The sequence below is a fragment of the Thunnus thynnus genome, chromosome 6 (genome assembly GCF_963924715.1).
Source record: "Thunnus thynnus chromosome 6, fThuThy2.1, whole genome shotgun sequence".
Taxonomy (NCBI): Eukaryota; Metazoa; Chordata; class Actinopteri; order Scombriformes; family Scombridae; genus Thunnus; species Thunnus thynnus.
The window spans coordinates 13,759,221-13,779,184 of record NC_089522.1 but is presented as its reverse complement, the minus strand read 5'-3'; the positions used below and the strand labels follow the sequence as shown (position 1 = coordinate 13,779,184).

Sequence of the window (19,964 nt, the reverse complement as noted above, 5' to 3'; positions counted from 1 at the left end):
ATGTTTTGATCAAAAACATGTTGACAAAGCAAATACTCAAATACACAACCTATAACTCTAAAAGGATAAGACTGGTATTATTCTATATTTTTCTTATTGTGAACAAATCTCATGAAAAGATTAAAACCAACAATAAATTGATCCAATTAACAAGCATCACCTCTGTAGCCAGAGCTTGATGTTGTTTCTTTCTTGATGCCATAGACTTCCACTGATGAGCAAAAACATATTAAAAACGCATCAAGCAGCCGCACCATCCTGGTGCTGTAATTACTCACCAGAGCACCAAATGTGTATTAATCCACAGCTGAAAATAGACCCCCAAAAATGTATTCTTGTTTGAGTAACCTGCATTAACAATTTTTTTGGCCACGTGGGGGCAAAGCAAGATGCTGTAAACACAGCATTAGTGAACTTGTTAGCAAACAGTTTACACATCCAGCAGACAAGGAGCAACATTAGCATTCATTTGAAGTTGTGTTTCTGTCTTCTGTCACTCTCCTTTTAGCTCCGTGTTGCTTTCCACCAGCTCCTGAGGGAACGATCTGGCTCTTTAGCTGCTAAATGCTCCACTGTGTTCGCCAGCAAGTCGCTAACTTTGTGTGTTGTTTGGTGGTGGGCAGTGGGTAGTGTACCGTGAGTTTTTGGTCTGGAGAGTCATGTCTAGACATTGTCAGGAGCTGCCCTTTCACACATGTAGCACACAACAGGAGATTGTCAGTGTCTGTGACATGACGCAAAGAGTGTGTTTAGTTTACAGCACATCGAAGATGGCGGACGAGACTACTGACTCATCTGTAATGATGACAGTTTTTGCGTTGATATCAATACTACATGTAGGGCGTATTTGCAATATCAGCAAAAGAGTGGAAAGCAATATACAGGTGCCAGTTTCGGTTTCATGCTAATGTCCAGTCCAGCTGATTGGGACATTTGCATTCTCACATAGATCTCATCTGGGTAATGTCTAGATGAGTTCAGGGTTGCAGTGCATGTGTGAAAGGGACTCTAGTTGTATATTCACCTGCCAGTAGTGCCAGGTGTCTCTCCACCACTTTCTCTCTTCCTCTCACTTTCTCAGCCACTGTTACCCTTCACTTTCATACACTGACCTCCTTGTAGGGATTTTTAATCTACCCTGGTAGCTGTAACTGGTACAAGTTTTGCTGACAACCTTGTTTCACCTAAAAGCCAAATCAAACTGTCTTTAATTTTCTCTACCACTGTACCATGTAACAGGCCAAATCTCTCTCTCTCTCTCTCTTTCTCTCTCTTCAGAGTACAATAGCTGTTTTGCTCTCTGCTCTCCTCCATTCTCTCTCACTCCTCTCCAGCACAAGGCTATGACATTGAGGGAATGTAATGTGATGTATTGTAGTGAATAATGTATTCTGCGAGGATTGTACAGAGCGCGTTGAGCAGATGGCAGCAGGTTGATCTCGATGTGTGAGTGTGTGTGTGTGTTTAATGATGACAGTGTGTATATGTGTGGCGTGCATATGAGTGTGTGTGTGTATGTGTGTGTGTTTTCACCCAGAATGGGGGAGGGGAAGGAGGAGAAGAAGGGAGGAGGGAGGGAGGGAGGGAGAGTGGGGGTTGGTGTGTATGTGTGTCTACGTGAGCCTCCTTTGTGAGATAAAACATGCAAATGGTGGATTATTTTAATGCAGTTTTTTCTAGAGCCCCGAGCCTTAATCCCTAAAGCAGTTGAAATGAAAATAGTATATGTTTTCTTTCAAACTCTCTCCCTCCCTCTCTGATTTTTATTCCCCGATAGGAATTTACAACTACCAGCTGTCTAGGAACGGGATCCTTTACACTTTAATTTTGCCGCTCTGGTGTAGTTACAGCCAAAGACTGATGATTACATCTGTATAGCATGGCATTGACTAAAGCGAGTCGAACCTGAACTGCTCTTTTATGCACTGGAAAGACCATGGTTGTGAAATCCTTCTGATTGAATGGTGATAACAATGTTGATGGTAAGAATAGAGCTCAATGCTCAGTTTGTCATTTTGAGTGGACTGCAGATGTAAAATATGCACATTTTTAAACACTTGCACATATGCTCAAGCACGCAGGCATACTGTACTGTATATGCATGTACAACTCAAAATAGAGGCGCAGAATTGGGCTGACACTTGCAACATTTATAGCTTATTAAGAGTTTACAATATGTCTGGACAATGAAGTAAGTGAGAAATGTCATATCAACTAACCAGGTCTCACAAAAAAACACTTGTGAAATATGTGTTTTTGTATTTGAAATATGATATCTCATGTGTGGAATGTAATGAAATTAATTTTCATGTCATAAACATGCAAATGCTATGCTTGACACGTGATGAATTTACATGTTTTTTCTTTTGGCTTTGTTTTTTGAGAACAAGAGAGAGGCTGGGTATGTTTTTTCTGTGCTTTCAGAAGAAATAAGAAGAAAGAAGAACATAATCAGCGGTGGTGAAAGCACAATTAGTGCACATAAAGCATGCAAACACACAGATAAACACTTTTTCCCCAAGTATGAAGTATAAAGTTGTCCCCTATAGATGAAGGTAACAGATGGCAGAATCTATTTACATTCACTCAGGCGATGAGTTTATACACTAAAGGTTATTCTGCAGTTTCCTGCACTTAGCAGAGACATTGGCCCTGTTTACACCTAGCATGTCAGTATTGTGCATCTCGGGTGATCTGATCACAAGTGGACAGCCGTAAGTACAGGTGTGAACACACGCAAGACACATTGAGGACACATAACTGACCACCCAAACCACATTTGAGAGGTGGTCTTGATTGCATGTGGCCACATTCTTTTAGCAATGTGTTCGCGAATTTGTCCTGAGTCACATTGAAGGACCGCCTACTCAACTGACGTCCTCTATTTTTGGCAGATTAGGCACAGGAAGTGCATTGCTGCCTCCCAGTGCGTGTATCCTTCGTACCCTTGAACAAAGCTTGTTCAACTTTGGTTTTTCCATTTTTCATGTGAATTAAAAAAAATAAAATCCACTCACAATTAACAGTTAACCGTTCACATCCCTTAACTCTATATTTGTCATATATATTTGTTCAGACCAGGTGCTAGAGCAAATCAATCGGACGGGCATTTGATTTTTGTGAGGGGACACAATGCATTGTATATTTGTTTATCCTGTTATCAAACAAGTTGAACACAGCTTTGGATGGAGGGTTCACAGACCTGGTCCTCCCGCTGATTAAAACAACAGTGCATCTGGTATTTGCAAACGGAAGTGATGTACATGTTTATTTGCATATAGAGTGGGGAAGTAAGATCTGATCACAAGTGGTCACTCGAGACGCATGTGGACACGCATTCTAATGCCAGGTGTGAACAGATGTATTTAGAGCTGTCCACTTGTGATCGGATCACCCAAGATGCATGTTAATGCCAGGTGTTAACAGGCTATTTGTTTTGAAATATCTATAGGCGACTGTGGTGTCACACTCACTCTGTTTGTGTAAAGAAGTAGAGGATGATAACTTCATTGCTCGCACAGTTACACCACACTGATATTGTGTTGCTTGACTTGGTCATACCAAACACTTCTGCTTATTTCTATCCTTTTCCTACCTGTTGGTTTCCTGTCTTTGGGGGCTGGTGGTGTGAAGCCCTACACTCTCTGCTCTCGGGCTCCCTTGGGCCCCTGAAGGCTCATCAGTGATGTAGCAACAAGAAAGATATTGTAGGTGGCATGTTTGGCTGCAAGGTGCACAGTCGGGTGGATGCCTGGCAACTGACCTGCAGTACTGTGATGTTACTGAGGCCACAAAAACAGCAAACATCATTTTATTGTGTCCTCCCACATAGATGCAAAAACAGACAAAAAGCCAAGAACCCTGTTATTGCTTTTTCAATGAAAATGTTTTATCAATTAATCATTATGAGAGTTGTTGTTGCATGTTAGTATTTTCTTGAAATATCAGGCCTGAAACTACGCATATGGAACAGAGAAAGAGAAGAAAGCTTGTACATCCTTGTCTTCTTCATATTAAGGACAGTAAGCATAATTGAGTAAATGTATTTAAGTATTTGAGCGAGCTGATTCAGCCTCTCTGGGATGGTTGATATTGTACTTAGGAAGAATACTGCCCAAGGCAATTCATTAGTGGTAAATAATTGAGAGGCTCGGATAGTGCTAAGGTGAAATGCCTGTTATTATTTCATGGAGTTTGTGTTCTTAGGGTTCTTCAGTTTAAGAATATTAAAAATGCACAAGCCTTCCCGCAAATTACTCACTCGAAAGATTCACAATGGGCATTAATGACTAACCATCCATCTTCCATTGTTTTCAAGCTTTGGAAAAGCTTTTCACTGCACCATTATCAATTCTATTTCTGCTTTTGGTAATGTTCTTTTATTACATGAAGGATATTATTTTACCCTCATGCGTTTTACATTTTTTACTCATTTTATTTGAGTTAATTAAGGCACATCAGCTAAAACAGCAGGATATCTTCCATTGACATTTTATTTAACTCCCATATCTGTTTCTATAACTCTAGTTTGGAAAGCTTATAGTAGATGTCCAGTCGTTCGTAGACTGTATTCCCATACCAGTGTTTTGGATTGAGCCACTTGCTCTCTCAAGAAGGGGTGTGGGAGGGTGTAATGGAGCTGTCAAGCAGGCAAACAGCAGGCCAGTATGGCGCTATATAGCAAGGGCTTATGTTATACATAGATTACACACCAGCAGTCCTGAGATCTCACTGGCAAACAAATCTGCCTCATGTCAGTGATGAGTGCACCTACATCTGTTTATGTAACCTCAGACAGGGTTTTGCAAGTGTAATTTGTTAACATGAACTTGCATTCAGCTAAGTTTGTGTCTGCTGAAGCTTTTCGTCGAAGCCCCATAGGTTTTTACCTCTGTCTTTTATTTATATCTGTGCGTGCCTCAGTTAAGATGTTATCTGTTAAAAATTGTCACCTTGATATGTTGGTTTTCCGGTGATGCAACCTAAAGGCCACTGAGGTTTTATTTAACATCTTATACACCCACACCACACCACGTGACAACCTAGAAATGTGGGAGCATCTGACTGTCTGATCAGTTATTCACAACACTGTATGTGCTATAATAGCATGATGTGTTTAGTAAGTGGTCTGTGGTTGGGGCACAAGAGGTGTTTGTCCTAAGCAAGTCAGTTATATATAATTGTGTACTGTTTTGTAAGATGCTGACACTTGTGGTTGGACAGTGTTTTTAGCCTTGCTTGTGGCATAACTCTAGGGGCGACAATGCGAGTAGGTTGATCCATCTCTCTTTTGTCAAGACTGAATATTAGATGGAATGACACTTGCAAAGATATTCATATTTCCCAGAGGATGAATCCTAATGACTTTGGTGATTCTCTGACTTGTCATCTAGTGCCACCAGCACATCAAAAGTTCCACTTCTCCAACACTTCAGTTGACGACGAGATACCTCAAAGTTAATGAGCAAATTGCAGTCAGCCTCAGCCTATGAGATGTCCTAAAGTTGCTTCTGTTCAGAGAATGAACCCTTTTAATCTACAGTAGGTGAAAACACAGCCATTGCAAACTAATTTTTTGCCCCACATGTTGACCTCTGGTGTGTAATGAGCATTGCAGCCTCATGCTAATGTGGCTATAGACCAGTAGTCTTGTTTCACTTAATATTACCATGTTATGTCCCCTTGATTACACGAGCTGATATTTGCAGGTCATATTTATAATTTACGTTGTATTAGATTACTCACACAGTTGTTCATAATCGGAGGATCGCTGTGAGCTGTATATACTGTACATGGAGACGGTGTAAATCCACTCATTGCTCCATGATACTCCTTTAGTCTCTAGATCCTTGGCTCAGTGCCAGCACTCAGCCCCACTGTCTTGTAGGGGGTTTGTGTATATGCTTGTCAGTGTGTGTAAAAGAGTAGGGAGGTGGGCATGGGGAGGAGGCGTGTTCAGGGTGGAGGGGATGTCAGCTCATTAACCTCCATTCTTCCCCTAGCACGCTGCTGCGTAGAGTCACTGTGTAAGTCTCATGTCATTACTCCTCCCCCTGCACGCGTGTGTTGGGAAGAGCAGAGCAACCGGAGCAAGGGAGGAGGAGGGAAAGGTTCACAAGGGAGGGGGGGCCCTTGACATGTTCCTTTACAAATGCCCTGCTTGTACCTCGCAAACTAAAGCCCCGCCATCTCGTTTCCTTCCCCACTTTTGTCTTCTCTGTCTCTTCTCTTTCTCTCCCTGCTGTGTCTCTCTCTAACCACAGGCCCGGTACAGTGTGGGTGAACGAGGGGTTAGGCTCCATACTGCCCCCCCTCCAGGCATCAATCCAGCTAGGAAAAGACTGCCCACTGCAGTGGTGAGACACAGTAGCTAAGCCCCCGGTTCTGTTTGTGCTGGTCAATTTATTTGGAAAGATGTACCTCAAGGTACTGACCTGGGCCCGACGATATTGTGGAGGCTCCAAACAGGGAATATCTAAAGTTGTAATGAAATTTCTGATCACGGCCAGACATTTAGATAAACTCATAAAATCCCCAACAAGAACACACACATGCACAGATGGTACATGCTGTGTACACACATGTGGGAGTATACTAGAAAAAGTTGCACCACATAGTGCTATATATATATTGCATATTTTTGCATTCAAAAAAAGGACACTTACCGGAATTTACAGATGATGTTGGGAGTTATGCTTCTTAATTGCAGCAGCATATGTGTGAAAACATGCAAAGGTGCGAAATACGCCTCTGTAGCTGTTACAGTCGGGTCACACTGTGTGGGCATCCATAGAAACAAATTAAGTCTGAATCTGAAAGCACCTTTGACATCTTTAGAGTTAATCTTTAACAACATTTTTAATTAATGATTAAAAATGTATCATTTATTTTAATGCTCAACATATGACACATAGATCTTTCTTTAGGCAGCCTGCAATCTGAATAAGATGTTGCAATATTATTCCCTGTTAATTTCATATCTTTTTTAAAAACTGCACTGATAATCTGTTATTGCAGGTAATGATAGAGCATAATTTCCTGTTTAGTAAAGTGTTTTAGTGTTAATATCTGTGCAGAAATTACTGGTGATATAATTATTTTCTGTCTGAAAGTGAACACACTGAAACCAGATTATCATAACAGTCATGCAAACAATCACAAAACATCTTTCACACCTTCTATATCTATATGAATGTCCTATGCTGCATGTTTAAGTCCATGCTGTGTTGGTGCAAGAGCCATGTTGTTGCATGGAGATCCAATGGAAATAGATAGTTTCTTATGCTCGTAATAATTTATTTTTGTCACTGCCAGAACAGTCAAACTTCAGCTTTTTTTCTTCTTCTTCTCCCTTTGCTTTTTCATACTTTATTCTGTGCAGAGGCAAGAGAGCAGTAGATTGCAATAAGATAACCAATTATATGCTAGAGGAAACCAGACTTTTTTTTCCTGCTGCAGTTATCTGATGCTGCGGTGAGCAAAGGCAAAGGGCTGGGGTAATGTGACATTCACATTGCCCTTTATCTTCTCTCATCGCTGTTTACCCCAGTCAGTTAAAAGTGGCTTGTGCTCTGCATCCTCTCCTGCTGCCAGAGAAACCTCACTGACATAGATGCACTTACATGCACGTACTGTACAGACGCACATATTGTACACACAGAGTGCAAATACACACACACGTTCTCACCCCAGACAGTCTAAGTGTCAGGTAGACTGGTGGGATAACTACTTTCCTCCTAGTAGCGACCATGTTGTTAAGTATAGCACTATTACACCTGCTGGGGCTAGCTGCTAATTGCATGTGATGCTACTGTGCTGGATGCTAAGAAGGTGTTTCCCAGCACTGGTTAGCAGGCAGGCCGTTGAAGGCCACCGCGGCAGGATGAGGGAGGCTGTGTGGGTGGCACTTTGGTCTGACTTTTTTTTTTCTGTTATACCTTTGCACATGTGTTCGCACGTGGCGCACTCCATGGTTGTGACCTCTTTTGCACTCTACTCTATTTACTGCACAGACTGATTATACTGAAGATATACAATCGAGCCATGTTGACATACCTGTACCTCTTTGAGAGACAGTGCAGCCATGTTTCATTCAAAGAGGCTAATGGGCAAACAAACTTTGACCTAAAGCTGCACTCAGGTTTTTATACAAAAGTACATCTGACTATTGAACTTAAATAAATTTTAAAAATGTGGATGCAATAACTGAGATGTTTGCCTCAGTAAAATCCAAATCATCACTTATAATGGATAGAAATTAAAAGTGAAATACTTTGTCGCCTCGAAAGCAGTGACACAGTGATACTGTAGATATTTTCCATCTGGCATATTTTTGTATGAAACAATCACAGACTCTGTAGGTTGGTAAACATGAGCCAGCTGTGTGCTGTTTACTGACACCATGTTGTCTGATTCCTGAGTTTCTAATTTTCAAACCCTTTCTTGTTATTGCCATTTGGAGCCACATTATTCATTTTAAGCTTAAATTGTACACAGCATCCTGTATTAATAATGTTTTGGCTGTTTGCTTTGCTTTGAGGCCCTCCATTCGGAACATGAATCATATCATTCACAGAAATTAAATAATTGCTTAAGGAAATTATTTTGAGTTTAAAATGATAGATAAGTCAAAAATTAAACGAGACAGAGAAAAATTATAAACATTCTTAAAGTTATGGACCTGTGATTTCTGCTAAAACAGTTTGAGCTGTCATGCGCTGCCATCAGCATCTAGATTTATCCTGTTGTGAACTCATTAACTCACAGTGAACCTGAGTTCACAGTGGAAACAAAACCTTATTTAGCACCACCCCACCTGGCCTCCCTCCCTCTACACACACACACACACACACACACACACACACACACACACACACACACACACACACACACACACACACACACACACAAACACACACATACACACAAACACACTACCTTTCTCCTCAATCTCCCCTCCCATCTCTCACCATCTCTGCTGTTGACTGTTCGTTCTATTTTGTGGTTGCTTCACTGCAACAGAAACTGGATGAATGAGAGCTGCAGCCTGCCTTTTTTTATTTTTACACATCACAAGGTATAGGTGGAGTCGGAAGCGGTTGGAACCTGTATTATGTCTTTTGTGAAAAAGCTTTTTTTCAAGCTGTTTCTGATGGGAAGGGCGCTGTGTGTTTGTGTATTGTTTCTCTGTGGAATGCTTTAGACCTAATCATAGCAAACAGAGCTGATGCTCGTTAGATCTGAGCTGATGGATCACAAGATAAACTGACCACAAAACAAAATATTTCTTTAAGAGCATCAGCAATCAGAGAGGTAATAAAGTTTGTCTTTTAACACTTTTGAAACAATCCTTTAAGGGAATGCAACATGCAACAAACTAAATACTTTCTAGAGTGGCACAAGGCCAGTGAATTCCATCAAAATCCCACTGCAAGGTCCGGAGAGCTACTCCGTATATCTTGTTGACATCCGATCAGACTGTATATATGGTCCGCTGACCGGAGCACAGCATATCCAGATAAACATAGCCTGAGTTTTGCATATGAAAATGAACTATGCAGCTGATAAAGGTGAGGATACATAAGATGCCGGGCGTTGGTGGATGTGACCCCAGTGCTGCTGCAGTTGAGTGTGCAAGCACGTGCATGCGTATTGCGTGTGTGTGTGTGTATTGTGTGTCGGATCAAACTCTCACACCCAGGAAGAGGCCCTGTTTCCCTTATCTAACGACAACAGAGCATGTGTCGCCATGGCCACAGGCTGCGCTTTTTATGGGCTTTGTGTGTGTGTGTGTGTGTGTGTGTGTGTGTCTGTTTGTGTGTATGTGTGCGTGTGTCAGTGTGTGTGCCATGTTCATTGTTTGCCCATGTTCATTGTTTGCTTGGGGCGTGGTGCAACACCAGAATTGTTACTATAGTCACTCTCTTTCTCTCTCCTCCTCCCATGCAACTCTGAAAATCTATCCACCACTGCCTCGTTTCATTCTTTCTTTCGTTTTTTCTTTCTCTTTTTCTTTCTCTCTGTCTCTTTTTGCCTCTCATCCCCTTTGTTTTTTCACTCTTCCCCTGTTTTAAAGTGCGCGTATATGTGTTTGCGTGCACACAAGTGTGTCTGTCTGTCTGTCTGTCTCATCCTCTCGTCTGGCTTTGAACCAGCAGTGACAAGTTGGGCAACATAAAAATTCAGTGGCACATTGTCTCAGGTTGGGGTTTGTTAGGTCTCTCCTACAGCTTAATTGAACAGAGGAAGAAGGAGAGAGAGATGTAAAAAAAAGGAGAAATAAAGAGAAGAGGGGGAAGATGAGGAAGAAGGGTGCTCAAACAGGCATACATATTGCATGAGTCCCCCCCCCCCCCTCCCACCACCACCACCACCACCACCACCACACCCCTTTCTTCACAGAATGGCTGTGTACTGTTCTGGGCTTATTAATTCCGCTCGGTGAGAGAATTATTTTTAGAGACTTGGTGTACTGGCAAAGGCTTTTAAAGTCACAAGTATTACACATTCTGCTTATAGATTCCCTTTTATAAATTGAAAAGTTCTAAAAGTTTGTTGTGGTTGGTTAGTTAAGTGTGATACTGTATTTTTTTTACACTTTTACAATGATCTACTTTAATGTGGATTGGGTTAAAACTAAAATTCTACTCAGCTACATGCACTGCCCTATTGTACATGATATGGCAGTAAAGTCTGGTGGTGGAAGATATAATGAAATCATTTACTTAACTAAAGGAAGTACTGTTACACCCTTTCTGAATATTATATTATAATTGGATTATTATGCATTTAGTTATAAGCAGGATGTTAATGTTGCAGCTGGTCAGTGTGGCTTTTAAACTACTTTATACTATTGAGTAATTCCATCTTTAACAATGCATCATGTTTTATGATCATATACAGTATATTGTATGTAAATCAGCAGTAAAATAACTATAGCTGTTAAAAGTAGTGATGTAAAAAGTACAACATTCCCCTTTGAAATGTAGAGGAAATGTACAGCAAAGTAGAACTGTGTTTTCTCCGGTTTTTCAAGTTTTTTTCTTCCTAGATAATTGTTTTTTTAGCTTTCAAAATGATTTTTTTTTTTTTTAAATTGTGGGTCATTTTTCTCTCTAATGACTGGACAGTTATGGCATTACACATGCACACACGCACTTCATCTCTGCCCCACCCCCTTCACAAACAGATGTTGCCTAGAAGGCTTTATGAGGAGCTTATATGAATTGTCCATCAATCAAAAACAATCTTCAGTGGAGTCGGTAATTTTGCCTCCAATCCTGCCATCCACTGTCTCACCGATGCGCTCCAAGATGAAAAGATCCCAGCATTGTGTTGCACCATTAGCACTGTGTAAATATTACATGTTTTCCCTGGATATGCTAGTTAGCATTACTTCCACCTTGTGGCTTCATTATTTTTGAAACACTCAGCTTTGTCGATGATTGCGAGGCATGACCTAGTTCTGGGACTCCCTCTCTCTGTCTCTCTCTCTTTTACTGTCTTTACTTTCTCACTTTTCTTCCTCATTTACTCATTCTCTGTGTCTTTTTCATTCTCTCTCTACCTTTCCACCTCATTTTCTTCTCACACCGAATATGTCTCCCTCTTTCTTTGTCATTTATTCATTATCTTTCTCCATTTACTGCCTCAGCATTGCCTTCATCCTTCTACTCTGTCTCTTTTCTTCTTCCCTGTTACTCTTATCCTCCTTCTCTCTCATGTATGCATTCTTTATTTCTCAGTTTGTCTCTCTTTTCCGCAGCCTATTATTATTTTTCTCTATTCTCACATCCCCCCTTCTCTCTCTCTGCCCTTCCCTGCCTCTCTATCCTTCTTCTCCACGTTTTTATTCCTCTCTCCCAGCACCACGTGTGTCATGGAGGGAAACATCGCGAGCAGTGGTCCCTGCTGAACAATTACCATGCAAAGCAATCCAAATAGAGATGTTTGCCGAAAACAACATGTGTGTAATTACTGCTTAATGAGGCCCTTGTCTCAGGCAGAATGCCCAATTAGACTGCCGATGAGAAAGCGATGCCAAGGCCCACTGAAGAAAGACAGGGAAGAGGGGGAAAGAGGGTAAGGGGGGAGATAGAGAAGTAAAGGGAGGTTGTAACACGGAGAGAGATGGGGACGATGAGAGCATAAGGCAAAGTGAAGAGAGGAGGGAGAAAGAAGCAAGGAGGGAAAATAGATGGGGAAAGAAGTGAAAAAGAGTGAATGAGAAAGAGAGAGTGAGAGAAAAGAAGAAGAGGGAGAAAATGAAAAGAAGGGGAACAACAGAGAAAGAGAAGATGATTTCTGCAGTAAATGTGGAGTAATGGCAGAGCTGATAGCATTGAGCCGAGGATAAATTGGCATTTTAAGTGGTAGAGCGTGGCAGTGCAAAGGAGAGCTATCGAGAGAAGAGCAGGGGGAAACAGCTTTACATTGCAATATAGGGGCAGCCATGTTGCAGCACAAAATGGCTGACCTTTCTAGGCTGTCTTTGGCCTTTTTGGTGAATATTATATTGCAGATGTAATTTGTGGAAATGAGAATTGTCTGACTTAATTTTCTTCCTTTGGAGCTGAAAGAAACCCAATAAGGCTTTACACTCGAAGAATTCAGTTTTCAAAATGAGCTGAAATACAAGATCTGGCAGTGTTTTGTGGTTAAAAATGGTGTTATTCATTGACTGTGTTCTCTTTTCACTCGAGAGAATCTTATCCTAAAGAACCTCTCAGAATGGCTTTACGTCACCAGTGATATCGAAGTGGATTTCAATGGAATGAAATTGCTCAGTTAGGCGAGGACAAGAGGCTTTCATGTGAGGAAAGAAAGAGTTTATTGCAGAAATGTCACCACGGTCAACATCACTTTGACCCTCTCCGTGAGCTACAGTCACTTCTCTATCACTAGTCAGGTGATAGACGCCACCGTGCTTCATTAAGCAAAGTAGCGTCTTTATCTCCAGCATGTAGCACCGAACAATTAGTCAGCATTCACTTGAAATAAACGTTGCAGTTTTCACTGCTAGTGCATTGGCGTTTAGATTAATCATGTGAGTGAATGAGGCTTAAATGCAGCGTATATGCAGCACTTGTCTCAGTTTTGTGTTTGCGTATGTGGTTGAATGTAAATGTAATCATTAGAATAACCAAGTGAATCCTCACAAGGGCTTCCATGATATGCATCGTTAACCAACCATTGCCCTGAGGCAGGCGTTCATTCCCCCAGCCTTTCTCCTGCAATAATGTACAGTAATTTCTCTTTCTCACCACTCACATGCTCATTTAGCTACTTCGACTTTCCTGTCTACCAGTCTAGATATTAGATTTCACCCCCAGGAATTCTGCCCATTTCCGTCCATTAGTCTACCTAGTTGGGCATTGTTTTAAGCAGGTATATCTTATGATCCATTTGTGTTCACTCATATCCAGCATGTGTTTATCTTTCAAGCCTTTTGGTAGCTTTTTCTGTAGGCACCGAGCAGACTACCCCAAATGAAACGGGCCCCCCGTATCTTCAGATCTGAGGAATTTGACATGGAATGCTGTCTAGTTTGATCATGTTGTCTCTGCTGTCTGTTCCCGAGTCTTTTGCGCATTTATATTACAAAGAGTGACCTCAGTCAACAAACAAAAAGGGGGCTTTATTTGACACGTTGGGTTGCTTTGTGTGTGTGTGTTCATGAGCGTTATTATCTAGTCCAGTCAAGGTTTGTTCCATTTGCTGCAAGCGTGTTATGACAAAGCTTGATGCCTTTGGAAGCCAAGGGCATTTCACAATACGGCGCTTCTTAACATTGTAGCAGTTTCTCAGTCACCTTGACACTGCACAGGTTCAGTTACTGAGCTGTTTGTTGGGCAGAATCTCATTTTCTCTGCAGCTAAAAACAGAATGTGTGTTGCTTTTTTCTTCATTGGTAACCCACTCACAACTGATCTTCAGGAATTCTTCAGGGATTTAGTTCCCCAACACATTAGACGTAAGAGCTAGCATGTTGCATGTTGTGCTCAACTGGTGACCCGGTGTTGTTTCCCAGCACCTTTGGGGGTCAGGGGTCATTTGTTGTTATGTGAGTCCTAACCCTGTGTCAAACAGTGTTTTGGCACCTGCAGCAAGTGATCTTTCAATGCCTGATTAGCTGAATGTTGAAGACACAGCATGCCTTCATAGTACAGCACACACACACACACACACGCTTTACTACTGTATGTACTCATAGATTCATTCACAGTCATTCTCTCTCACACACAGCAGAGCCCACAGGGAAAAGCCCATCTCTCGTCACTGTGCTCATGTAGCCTAATTACCGGCCCGCTGACGAACAGTAATTACCCACGCTGCCATGCCACCACGAGGTTTAACCAAAGTGACAAAGTCATTAGTCTCACACTTCAGGCCACCCGTAAAGAGCTTTTCCTCTTCGCACCTCCTCCCTGGCCCCCAATTTCTTTTCTTCAAAACTCCTCTTGCATAAAATGTTTATTTCTCTTTCTGTTTCTTTCCACAGTTTGATGGTGACAACATGTACATGAATGACAATAACCAAGAGTTTCGGTCGCCAAACCAGGTAAGACAGCCCACCTCTATTCCCATAAACCCCACAAACTTGTATGAATAAATGTATGACGAACTGTTGTATTTTTAGCTTCAGGATTGTAGGCATCAGAATTTAACAAGAAGAGTTTATAGCATCATATGTTCTGGTAAATGTTGGGAAAAATTAAATGTATGTATTTGTCAGTAAAGGTGCTCATTAACTGAAGACAGGGTTGGTTATAAATGGAGACAGTTTTTGGAAAATTTTACAAGCTACTGTGAGTGGAAAACACAAGTCACAGTGGTGTATGGTCACTTTAAAACAGTTAATAACACTTTAACTGTCATTATTAACTGTTGTGGGTATGACATGTCTAAATTATCTCAGCCTCAGTAGTAAACTAAAATCAGTGAAAATCTGAAAATTTAGCCTGCTTCAAAGTCCTCTTGTCTTTGTTCGCATCAGCTTGGTGTTAAGTTTGAAGACAAGACACATATTAACAAAATCATAACAACTAAATTATCATTTGTAACCAGCCTTTTTGCTACAGTGACTGTGGATGCGTGTGAACTGGACTGGATATTCGACATAATCTAATTTCTTATGTCTCCAGCAGAAATAATTCCATAATCACTGTCATAACCGGCCAACAGTCACTAGAAATGAGTCAGTCGGAAGTCTTTAGATTTACATACCAGAAGACACAACTGTAAGGCAAATAAATTCACATCATTCAAAAGGTGTTTTCTGATCTGATTAACAATCCTCTGAGGCTGTTTATCTTACTACCTCGCCCCACATGGGTTGTGGTAGGACTGATGGAAACAGAACCCTTTTTTTTTAAATGTTTCAGTCTCACAAGTCCACAGAATAACTCAGTATGTTAGAATCACTTTTCAAACAGTTTTTGGCTCTTGCTTCACAGCGTCTGTTACAGTTTTGAGACCCAACAAGGTGGATCTCTGCTGTTGTATGGGGTACATGTAGAAATGGGCTTCTTGTTAGATAATTTGATCTCTCAAGATCTCAAGTACAACTTGGAAAATAATGTAGATAATATGACATGAGGAAAAAGTGGTGTCTCATGTTGGAGATTTCTCCAAAAATCTAAAAAGCAGCAACAAATTGATCAGATTCAAATATCAGTAAATCAGGGATCACTATGGGTAGCCTTGGATCCCTGATCGGAGGCATCTATGAGTTTTTCCCACTCTTACTAAGTAGGAAAAAACATTTAATTCCTCATAAGTCAAAGTATCTCTTTAACCTCCACAAAACATATGCCATTTGATAGATGATTTTATCCAAAGTACATATCATACGTCTTTAACATCAGAGGGATTAAACCATAAACTCTGACAGTGTTAGTGCCATGTCGACCCACTGAGATAGACAGGTCACTCGCAGTTAGACTAGCAGCAACATTTCACCATCCCAGAGCTCATTGAAACTCAGGTCCCAGTCAGGAACAGTGTCACACAGTCAGTGAGTTAGACAGGCGCGGTGCTGAGTGCTCCCAGCTGGTACATGGCAACACATGGCTGGACATATGGCAGAATTTGGAGATCCAGGATTTGTTGATCCAGCAGCGAGGCCTTCATGTTCTGACAAAACACGACGAGGTGGAGCCTTCTCGTCAATTAGCACCTCGCCAAATACTGTTACTGTCAGAGAGTCATGGGACAAGGCCAGGAGGCTGAAGGCGCTGGGGCACGCGCACACACTCACACACAAAGACACACACATATATATTGTAATAGGAAGTGACACATTCTCTGACACAGTTTTATTCATAAGTCATAAGCACAAGAAGACATCCTGTTTCATTCACATACTGTCCAAACACACACGTGTGTTTACACTCCTATACTTGTGAGGACTCACGTTGGCATAATGCGCTCGATAGCTCCCGACAGTAACCTTCACCATCATGACTACATAACCCCAACCTTGAAATTAGAGGGTAATTTCACCCAAATTACAAAAAACCCCATATTTTCTTACTTTCTCTTAGTGGTGTCTTGCTGTACACATAGTTTTGGGTTTATGTGGTGATATTTTGAGATATCTGACTGTGAAATTTCTGCTACCAACCCAATACAATGAGGAGGAATTACATATGTGGTACTCTAAATGTCAAAAATGATGTTTGAGAAAGCCAAACAATTTCCTTGTCACTCTGAATAATCCACAGACGTTGTTTTAAACGGTTTTCACTGGAGCTATCTTCTAATTTCTGTAAACTGACCCTTTAACAGAAACCTAATTATAACCTTCACCCTAAAACCAAGTCTTACCCTCAAACAGTCCTTTGAAAAAGTGAAAACCAGCCAAAATGTCCTCACTTTCCAAAAATGTGCTTAGTCTCAGGGTGTAAAACCTAAATTGGTCCTTGCAAAGATAGACCAACAAGAACATATGTACATGCATATAAACACACACACACATATGCTCATAAAACCATACATACGTACACATACTCTCATAAACCCTCACACACACACAGACACCGTCATCCTATAGCTATAAGGTTGTCTTTCCTTTGATGTTGGGATTGAGTGACTATAATGAGGGGTCGAGTGGGAGCTTTAACAGCTTATTGTCTACTTATAGCACACATCACAGACACGGGGTCCATCGTTGTTAGCCACATTTCCCAGTCTGCCCTAATTATGTCACTTTGCATGCATACATGGGTGTGTGCTAATTGGGATAAATGTCCAGCTTTGTAGTTTCTCTACTGCGGCGGTCATGTGTCAATCATCGACACCCACTCCAGGTTTGCAGTGTTGTGTCAACAAATACCTTCTTAGTGGATAAGGCAATTTGGTCTTCTCAAACATGTCAGTTGCAGTTGATGCTCTGTCAGTGGCGTCAAATGGAAGCTTACACACCAGTTCTGAATAGACCCCCAAACACAGAGTTCACTGTTTGGCGTCCGATCCTTTAATGCAGCAGATTGAATTTGAAATTTCAAAGAGGGAGGATGTATGCCTTTGCTCAGAAGTTTAAAGTTGTGTAGCGCACTGAGCACAAGTGTTAACCTAGTGACTGATTTAAAAATAGGATTTAGGGAAACATAAAACACTAGAGTGACAAATAACTTAGTGGTTTGAATTGATGTTGACAATATCTTGGCACAATATCTTGGCAGTCCTGTGTTTTAACTTAAAATTTCCATTCAGTTGCTATAGAGGCTTATAATTTAGATATCTTTTTATGGCCAAATCATTACATTCTAGTTGTCTTGTGCATAATTCTACACATGTTTCCTTGTAATTTAGGATGTCCTGTGGTGTTGACCAGAATACATAATTTCTGTGGATCTGAACAGTACTTGGATACATACAATGATTAACCGCTGAAGGGTCTAAAGAGGTTAACCTATAAATACCTTCAAAGCCACCACATCCAGGGGATGTCTGCATTTTCTTTATGTGTCATGAAAGATTCATCAATCTGACTACTTGCTGTGCATGTGAGTCAATCATTTCTTAATTGATGCTTAATTGTATGCATTAGCAGTGCACTGGTTTGTTACATGTGGCTTGGTTTTGAAGATAAATCAGACAAATTAGAGGTTCAAATATGGAATCATTTTCTGCATCAATTTGAAATGATGATTACTGTCTAATAAATATGCTGAATACATGTCTACACCCCAGCGTGTATATGTTGTTTTTTTGGGTGTTTTTCATGTTCCTCATTTTTATTATCATTTGAGTATTCCCTAGCTATATTTATAAAAGAACATGATGCTAAGGTGCAAGGCAGTAACATTTTTACAATTCTGTATGAATACAAAACTTTAATTCTTCTTATTTCTGATGAAAATGCTCAGAGATACAGAGAGACACCTTCACAATGGTCTTACTCAAACATATTATGAAAGATGGAGCCCATATGCCTTTATACAAGTTTTAACACTGCGTTAAGATGCCCAGCCGAGCCTTAACATGATGTGTGCCTGTGAAAAAGGTGCATGTAGCCAGAACAGAGGCTCCTTTGTTTGCATGTCTGGGGTCTTCCACAGCGTACGCACTGAGGTAGCAGTTTGACACAGCCAGGAGATTGCATTACACATAACATCTCTGGGCTTTTAAAAAGAGAAAACCGCTAATCAGAAACAGCTTTAAAGGGGCCGTTTACTGTATGCTTGGACACAATCTGTCCATTCAAACAAGATGTTTTCAAGGCTTTGAATACTGTATGGTTTCTGTACATGACAGGAATATAAGCTGCACATATGGAGCTCCCAGACGTTTTGATGATGTTGATGTTTTCCATTTGGTTCATCTGCTGAGGTTTCAGGCCTATATGCAAAAGTGTGGGCAGGTTATTTGTTGATCAGTGTTGTTTTTGTCTGCCCACACACAAAGCTAATAAGGGGGCAGTCTGTTGAATTAAAAATTATTAAACATCTCAATTATCCTGATTGACTGAAAATGAGCAATGCAGAGTTTTGAATTGCCTGATTTCAGGCCTCTGAAACGCTGCCCACATCTCAGGTTTTTTTCAGCGAATCGAATAAGTCTGGTGTTGTGCTCATCTCTTTCCCTAGTCGGAAAAACAACGAAGCCAATCAGAGCTTTATAGGTGGAATTAAAAACAGGGACATCATCTTCCTGTGTTGTTGTAATTCGACTTACAGAAATAACAATTCTTAAATCAACATGCTCCTAGCTATTGCAACTTCTGTGTCGACTGAAAATGACGCAAATGACACGTCAGCCACTATTGAGGGCAAAATAAACCCCTTCTGAACCCAAAAACTGCTCACTCCAGTCTGATTATCACTCGCATGCATTTGAAATAATGCTGATTGCAGTGTATATTTTTGCAACACTATAATAGCTGCATGAAGAGTGATCACAGCCAAACCAAAATGGCTGCCTCCAACCACGCCCACACATATTCTAATTTTGTATAATGGACAATAACTGTTCCTTGGATTCATATCTGGCTTGATCTGCTTGAGTGTTTGTGCAGACTTGTACCTCCATATATATTTTTGTGTGTTTTGGCTGGCTTCTTCTCACCCTATAATCAGTCAGTCTGTGTGGATGTATGTTCATGTGTGTATATGTGCATACGATACATTAAGGAAAATTAAAGATTTAGAGAAATAGCTGGTTAGAGAAGGAGCTTGAAAGAGAAAACAAGCCAGCGGCAAGTTTTTTGTTTTTTGTTGGGTTTTTTTTTTTTTTGCATGTCTCTTCCTCTCTTGTGTTGCACTTGTTGCATTGTGTTCCTTTGCAGCAGAGGAAGCGCAGGGGCCACTGGTCTTCGGAGAAGTAGCAAGTTTCGGCCTGTTTGTGCCTCTGTGTTTTCTGCTTTCAGGTGTCGTGCTGTGCCGTGCGTCTCTATCGATTTGGCCGGCTGCAAGAGAACAGTGGCTGATGGTCGAGATTAGAATAGAAACCTCACTTGTTGG

At 40.9% G+C, this 19,964-nt stretch overlaps 1 protein-coding gene across 3 annotated transcripts in view; it reads left to right on the top strand.

Moving 5' to 3' along the window:
* The window catches only part of LOC137184328 (TOX high mobility group box family member 2-like), an 81,807-nt gene that overhangs the window by 22,664 nt on the left and 39,179 nt on the right, over positions 1 to 19,964 (top strand). For 2 of the 3 annotated variants that reach the window (XM_067591886.1, XM_067591885.1), the window contains exons 2-3: positions 6,264 to 6,356; positions 14,501 to 14,560. In XM_067591886.1, coding sequence (XP_067447987.1) covers positions 6,264 to 6,356; positions 14,501 to 14,560 — 153 coding nt within the window. The remainder of the gene's footprint in view (positions 1 to 6,263; positions 6,357 to 14,500; positions 14,561 to 19,964) is intronic. The other variant, XM_067591888.1, reaches the window with a different exon arrangement.